Source organism: Vigna radiata, unplaced genomic scaffold (genome assembly GCF_000741045.1).
Source record: "Vigna radiata var. radiata cultivar VC1973A unplaced genomic scaffold, Vradiata_ver6 scaffold_23, whole genome shotgun sequence".
NCBI classification, from domain to species: Eukaryota; Viridiplantae; Streptophyta; class Magnoliopsida; order Fabales; family Fabaceae; genus Vigna; species Vigna radiata.
This window is the reverse complement of record NW_014541837.1, coordinates 824,786-833,124: the sequence shown is the minus strand read 5'-3', so window position 1 is coordinate 833,124 and position 8,339 is coordinate 824,786. Positions and strand designations below refer to the sequence as shown.

Below are 8,339 nucleotides of genomic sequence, written 5' to 3'. Positions count from 1 at the left end.
TTTAACTTAATCCTAATAAAATCATATTTGTTCTCATTAATATATAGTAAATATTTCTTATTTTTAGTCAATACATTTTTTACTTTAGTCTTTATATAAATCGAACATAACACTAGATATTATTTATGATTTAATAAATCTAATAAATAACAAATTTTATTAAAATAAATTTGAACTGAATCTAATATTATATAAAAAAAAAATTAATTTTTAAATTTAATTCGTATATATATTATTTTTCTTTAATTTCTAATCTAATATCTCTGAAAGAGCATGTTACAAATTATATAGATTTTTTCAACATCAATAAGATTATGGCCATATGAAGATGTCGGTAGAATCTTCAATATTTTAAGGTAATGGTATTATATTCTTATTTTAGTAAATTATGGATGAAGTTTATAAATTTATATATGGATGAAGTTTATAATCTTGCACCCAGAGTTTGATTTTTCTAAGTTGTTAGTTGAGATACCAAAATGAGTTTTGATAAGGAAGATGATTCTTCCAAACTACTTGAAGCTCAAACCCATATATTTAACCAAACTTTTGGTTTCATAAACTCTATGTCCCTTAAATGTGCGATTGATCTGTGCATACCAGATATCATACACAACTATGGCCAATCTATGCCACTCTCAAAACTCATCGCTTCACTTCCAATTCACCCTTCAAAGACTTGCTTTGTTTCCCGTTTGATGCAAATCTTGGTCCATTCTGGTTTTTTCTCTCAACACAGTGATGATAGTAAGCAAGAAGTGAGCTATGCACTAACTGATGCATCAGCACTTCTCCTTAAGGAGCACCCCTTTAGTATGACATGTTTGCCACAAGTGATACTTGATCCAATTTTGGTGAATCCATGGTTTCAGTTCTCCACTTGGTTCACAAATGATGAGCCTACACCATTTCATGCACAGAATGGGATGACTTTTTGGGACTATGCTGGCCGTGAGCCCAAACTCAATCACCTTTTCAATGATGCCATGATAAATGACACTCGATTGATTTCCAGTGTGATGATTAAGAAGTGCAAGGGTGTGTTGGAAGGATTAGAGTCTTTGGTTGATGTTGGGGGAGGGACAGGAACCATGGTTAAGGCCATTGCCAAGTCTTTTCCACATTTGAAGTGCACTGTTTTTGATCTCCCACATGTTGTTCATGGCTTGCAGGGAACAGATAACATAGAATATGTTGGAGGGGACATGTTTCAAGCAATACCTTCTGCTGATTCCATCATGCTTAAGGTAAATATTATCTAATTCTATCTTCTTACTATAAGTTGTATTTGAGAGGAGTTGATTTTTGTTAGATAATGAACATGTAATGGAAAATTAATATTAATGTGATGTAGACTATAATGCATAACTGGAACGATGAGGAATGCTTGAAAATCCTGAAGAGATGTAAGGAGGCAATCGGAAAGAAAGATAAAGGAAAAGTGATTATCATAGACGTGGTGATAGGAAACCTGAAAGGAGACAGTGTATTGGATCAAACAAAGCTCTACTATGATATGGAGATGATGGTGTTGGTTACTGGAAAAGAGAGAAATGAGAAAGATTGGGCTAAGTTATTTTTTTCTGCAGGTTTTAATCACTATAAGATAACTCCAGTTCTAGGTTTCAAGTCTCTCATAGAGGTTTATCCATAGCAATAATTGTTCAAAAAGTGAAAAAGATGTATGGTGTGATATATATTTCTGTAATATCATCTTTACCTTTGAAATAATTTCTGAATTTTAGTTGTTTCATTTTTATAATTTTGTCCATGTTTCTGAGTTTATAGTCTATCTTTTTTTTTTTTCTTTGTAACAACTTGCCAAGTGAATAATAGTTATAAAGAGGATATATAAAAAGTTAAAAAGTTAAAATCAAAATTTAAAATAAATTTTTCTGAAACACTTACTCTTATTGAATAATATGTTTCACACGATAAAAGTGTTTCACGTTGGTGTTAATTGTTGTGTTTCTTACAAGAATTATTGTCTTTTGACAAAAATAATAATAAAATAAAGTTTTAGATAATATGGATATTATATGAAATGTACCATAATGTTTTAATTGATAAAAATATTATCCAATTCAACTGTTGTACGGATTAAATATATATTTTATAAGGAGTTGTTGAAGATGCAATTAAATTAATTTTTATATTTAGAGTGTCAAGAGATGTTAACCAGTAAGTATTTTTAAATTAATTCAGTACTTACGTTTGATCCGACAAATCTTAGGATCATTTGTTTATTAACATTATGTTATGGATAATGATATTTAGATAATATTTTTTTAACAACATTTAAACATTATCTACATGTTATTCTGTGATTGGTTCAAAATTACTGTATAATAGTATTTATGATTATTATTATTGATTGTAAAGTGATTTTGAATCAGAATAACATGTAAATGATATTCAAATGTTATTAAAAAAATGTTCTCTAATTATCATTATCCGTTTCTTATTCATGCTAAAGACAATTGGAGGTTAGTTACAATAATGATGTTTTTGACAATAAATAGACTTTTTTTAATTTTATACTTTTGGGTTAATGGAGACATCTCCGTGATTATAATAATAGTGTAATCATTGAACATTTTGTATGTTTCTTAATAAAGCAAGAAAATATTTGAGAACGTGAAATTAATCTTTTAGGATACGTTATTTTAATAGGTAATGAAATATATTGTTATAAAATAAGGATGTGCAATCTAGCATGGATACGCTCAGATCATATTCAAATATTTGTAACAAAATATAAAGTGAAGAATATTTTATACAATCATTGTAACATAAAAGAGAATTCTCCACAACTATCAAGAATATAAGAGCTCTAATAAGAATGTAATACCAAATCGAAAAATAAAAGAAATGAAATATATTTAATTTTAATATTTTCTTTTAAGTTAAATTCGTATATTTAGACGTTGTTTATAGATAACCTCTTACAAATTTATAATATTAGGAATTTCATAATATTTTTTAAATTTTAACAAGATAAAAACTAAAATGTAAACTTCTAAAACGATAAAATAATACAATTTATCACATCGGATAAATTCAATACGATATTTCATATCAATATAAAAACAACTAATCTTGAAATAGAACATGTATAGTATCAAAATATTGTAGAGGCTTAACATCAAAAGAGCATAGTATCTCACCATGCATAACCAAACATCAAAAATTAAAATAACATTCGAGTATATGAAAACTTAAAACTTGGTGGAAAATAAATCAATAAGCCGACAACCATCATTATATAATTCTGTTAATTACAAAAATTACCACCACCATTCAACGTTAATTGTGGTCTTACGTGTTAATCAACCTTTTTCTACCAGTGGTGGAACCTAATTCCCTCATTACTTAGTTCGTATACATTTAAAAATTTAGTTTAAGAATGCCAAAAACGATTTTAACTAAAATAATATTTCAAAGATTGTAAATTGATTTTTCATAACATTGACGTTAATTTCATAAATTTTAGAATTATTTACCGAAGTTGTTTTGTTTAAATAGATTACTATTTAATAATATTCCTAAAAATATAGAAGTATAATTAAACAAAATTTAAACTGTCAATAAAATGTTTTGTTCACGTACTTAGAAGGACTAGAGATGACAATCGATAGTGTCACTAGTGGAAAAACGGTGTTTAACGTCATCCCATAGACGTTGGTTGTTCCGTCAATTGACGTTAAACGATGACCGGTGGTAACTTCGTAATTAAGTAGGGCAACTAGACGTCGGGCAAAACTCCAACCGATGAGTAAAGAAATATAGACGTCGGGGCCCTCCAACTGTGACATCTAAATGTATGCCAGATAAGGTGAAGAGTCGAGCTATAGACGTCACAATGACAAACACCGACGTCTAAAGGTCTCATAGGTGGTGAACAGTCGCGAAATAGACGTCGGTGGAGACACATAGACGTCTACAGGCTAACAGGTGGTTGAGTGTCATTAATGGTCTTAGACATAGACGTCGGTGCCCCGTGGTAACCGACGACTATGTCTTGACAGTTAGGTGAAACTGTCATGGTCGTTCTGCTACCTAGACGTCGGTTACATGGTAACCGACGACTATGTCCAACTAGATGGCAGTTGCTCAGATACCTGAAGTCTATAATCCGCGCCAATATTAATATTTAAATCATTTAGACGTATATTAGTGATAGGACCGACGTTTATAACCTGACAGACGTCAGTCGCAATAGCTAACCGATGTCTATAGTAACATATACTTCAGAACGCGAACCCGCGAGCAGTTACACCACTATTCATCGTCTTCTTCCTCGCGCTTTCTGTTGCGGCATATCTTTCAGGTTCATTTCTTGCTTTTGCACCGTTTAAAATTCAGTTTTACTCCGATTAAGTTACTTTTTGCTGAGATATCTTCCATTTCAACTGATTAAATTTCGTCTTCGTTGCGTTTTGATGCAGTTTGTGACGTGTTCTTGGGCGACGTTTTTGACCGTTTTTGGCCTATATTTTTGGGCCTGCAGTCCTCCAATTCCCCCCATTGCTATTTGAATCTGCTAAGAAGGTTAACTTCAATGTTTAAAACTTTTATTGTATGTGTGTTATTGTCTTTTGTGTATGCATGTTATTAGCTTTTGCGTTTGCATGTTTTTGGCTTTTAGGTATGCATGTGTTATCGGCTTTTGAATATGTATGTGATAAATTTTAGCTGTGTTATTATAATTGGCATGTTAGATTATATTTATGAAATGACTGAGCGAAACTTAGTTCCCATTTGAAATTTAACACAAACGATTAATATAGTATGGATCGAAGCTGGATGAATGCACGTCGCATCTCTGAAGAATATGAGAAGGGTGTTTCGGTGTTCTTGCAATATGTTAAAGAAAATGCAAAGTCTGTGAAGGGACATATTTTTGTCCTTGTGTTCGTTGTGCTAATCAAATACGACAAGACTTGGGCAATTTGCATGATCATCTATTCATGTTTGGCATAACGAGATCGTATACCGTTTGGACTTGGCATGGAGAAGTACTGGACCAGCCTATGACGTCACGAGGAACAAATTATGTGGAAGAATGAATGAGTGATCATTTAGAGGACATGATACGTGATGTTGGTGAAAATAACTTTAGAAGAGTTAATTTGTACGATTCTTTTATCAATGATTCTGAGCAACCGTTGTACCCAGGCTGCACGAACTTTACACATTTGTCTACAACTTTGAAGTTGTTTAGTTTAAAAGCAAGGAACGGATGGACCGATAAAAGTTTCACAGAGTTGTTGGAGTTGCTGAAGGAGATGCTTCCAGAAAATAATAGTCTTCCAATTCGTAACTACGAGGCCAAAATTTTTTTATGTCCAATGGGTCTTGAATATCAGAAGATACATGCTTGCCCCAATGATTGTGTTTTGTACATCAAGGAGTTTGCTTCACTAAATTATTGTCCAACATGTGGTTTAAGCCGTTTTAGAAAGAAATCTGACAAAAACACTGAAGAAGGTAATGATGGTGCACCTGATAAGGTCATGTGGTATTTTCCTATAATACCTAGGTCCAAACGTATGTTCTCTATTAAGGAGGATGCAAAGAACCTTAAATGACACGTTTTAGGAAGAAAGTGCGATAATCTTCTTCGACACCCAGCAGACTCACCATTGTGGAAGAAGATCGATGAAACATTTCCAGAATTTGGTGCAAATCCAAAAAACTTAAGACTTGCACTTGCAACTGATGGTATGAATCCGTACGGGAATTTAAGTAGCAAACACAGTTCATGGCCAGTTATGTTGATGATATACAATCTTTCTCCATTGTTGTGCATGAAGAGAAAATATGTCATGTTGTCAATGATGATATCTGGTCCTAAACAACCTCGCAATGACATTGATGTTTACTTGAAACCTTTAATTGATGATTTGAAATTGTTGTGGGAAGAAGGTATCAAAGTGTTTGATTCAGATGTTGAAGAGAATTTCCGTTTGCGTGCAATGTTGTTTTGGACTATAAATGATTTCCCAACCTATGGAAACTTAAGCGGTTATAGTGTTAAAGGACATTTTGCATGTCCGATTTGTGAAGAAAACACTAGTTACCTTCAATTGAAGCATGGTCAAAAGACAGTTTATACAAGACATCGGAAATTCCTTCCTCGCAATCACCCTTATCGTAGATTGAAAAAAGCATTCAATGGAAGTGTCGAGGATGAGGTTGTGTGCAGACCCCACAATGGTGAAGAGGTGTATAACGAAGTCAAAAACATGAACATTGTATTTGGAAAACATCGTAAAAGTACCTATGCAAAAAATGTTTGGAAGAAACGATTAATATTTTTTAATCTTCCATATTGGTCTATACTTGATGTTCGACATTGTATTGATGTGATGCACGTAGAAAAAAATGTTTGTGACAGTGTCATCGGAACTTTATTAAACGTGAAAGGGAAGACCAAAGATGGGATAAAAGCAAGAAAATATTTGGCTGACATGGGAATTCGAACAGAGTTACATCCACAGACAATAGGTAGACGCACTTATTTGCCCCCAACCTATCATACTCTGTCTAAAAAAGAAAAACAAAGTTTTTGTAAGTCTTTAAGAAGTGTGAAGGTTCCACAAGGTTATTCTTCTAATATTAGTAATCTTGTTTCTATGCAAGAGCTGAAGTTAATTGGTTTAAAGTCTCATGATTGTCATATATTGATGCAACAATTGTTACCGGTTGTTATTCGAGGCATATTACTTCCTTCTGTTAGGGGTATTCTAACACGTCTGTGTTTGTTTTTTAGTGCCATTTGCAAGAAAGTTGTTGACCCTCGATGTTTAGATCAATTGGAAAATGAAGGAATAAAACTACTATGTGAATTGGAAATGTATTTTCCACCTTTTTTTGATATCATGGTTCATTTGATTGTTCATTTAGTCCGAGAAATTCGAATATGTGGGCCGATTTACTTAAGGTGGACGTATCCTGTTGAAAGATACATGAAAATCTTAAAGGGATATGTCAAGAATCAGTATAGACCAGAAGCTTCAATCATACAGCGATACATTGCAGAAGAAGCCATTGAATTTTGTTTAGCTTACATGCCAAGTTGTGAACCAGTCAGTCTACCTAAGAGCATAAATGAAGGAAGATGTGAAGGTAAGGGTCGTGGTGTGAGGATTCAACGTGTGAGTAGAGAAGAAGTTGATCAAGCTCATTTGTACATCTTAAACAACACTAATGATGTTATTCCTTACATTTCTGAACACATTAATGAAATAAAGGCAATACACCCAAGAATGAGTGAAAAATGGCAGCTTAATGAACATGTCAAAACCTTCTTACCATGGTTTAAGAAAAAGATTTATGCGACTCCAAATGTTTCTGAAACTCTATTGAGGCTATCTCGGGGGCCGAACACAGAAGTCATTAAATATGGTGGGTACTATATTAACAATATCTCTTTTCAGACAAAGGAAGAAGATGATAAAAGTAGAGTTCAAAATAGTGGGATTACACTAAAAATTGAGTCAGTGCACTTCTGTAGTTCTAAAGACAGAAATCGAATCATTGCAGCAATTAGTTATTTTGGAGTAATACAAGAAATATGGGAGGTGGATTATGTCAGGTTTAGAGTCCCTGTTTTCAAGTGTAAATAGGTTGATATAAATTCTGGAATCATTACAGATGACTTTGGTTTCACATTCGTAGATCTGACAAAGATGAGTTTTATTGATGAACCATTTATTATGGCAAGTCAAGCAAGGCAAATATTCTACGTCAGCGATCCAACGAATGAAAAATGGTCAGTGGTTTTGGAAGGGAAAAACATGCACGCATTTGATGATGAAGAATCTCTTGATATTCTTGAGATAACATGGTGCACATTAAGACCCATTCAAGACTCTATTGATGACGTTGCCGATGACATACATGCAATTCGTAGTGATCATGATGAAGGTTTCTAGGAGAAAACAATATCTTAATAAGTAACGTCTTTATTTTTGTTTAAACATTATATGAATTTTTATTTTGATGAATATTTCAATTTCAATTCATACTAAACTTGTATATATTTTTCAGGTATGTTGACCTCAAACTCAACATCAGCACACAACAGGCGTACACGAGGAGCGACACGTTTGCCAGAAGCGGCATCCGGACAGGTTCTTGGGCAAAGGATACATGTTCATCTTGACCCAAGAACCGGTGTGGCATCAGGGCCAAATGCTGATAGATTTAAAAGTCATCTGGGTAAGATAGCCAAAACCTATGTTTCTATCCTTCATCCAACTTGGGATCATGTCCCAGAGGTGGAGAAGAACCTCTTATGGCAAGATGTTTAGGTATATATACTTACTTCAAAC

The 8,339-nt window shown here is 33.1% G+C and overlaps 1 protein-coding gene across 1 annotated transcript; it reads left to right on the top strand.

Annotated features, from left to right (window-relative positions):
- The first annotated feature begins 439 nt into the window (after positions 1-439).
- Positions 440-1,753, top strand: LOC106778563 (probable O-methyltransferase 3). Its single transcript, XM_014666531.2, has 2 exons — positions 440-1,247; positions 1,355-1,753. The coding sequence occupies exons 1-2, from the start codon at positions 480-482 to the stop codon at positions 1,652-1,654; spliced, it is 1,068 nt and encodes a 355-aa protein (XP_014522017.1). The 5' UTR covers positions 440-479; the 3' UTR covers positions 1,655-1,753.
- Positions 1,754-8,339: the final 6,586 nt, after the last annotated feature.

Bases quoted from the DNA above. Each gene is read 5' to 3' on its own strand.
- LOC106778563 (XM_014666531.2), top strand. From the start codon at position 480: ATGAGTTTTGATAAGGAAGATGATTCTTCCAAACTACTTGAAGCTCAA. The intron at 1,248-1,354 runs GTAAATATTATC...AATGTGATGTAG, and splicing joins CTGATTCCATCATGCTTAAG to ACTATAATGCATAACTGGAA.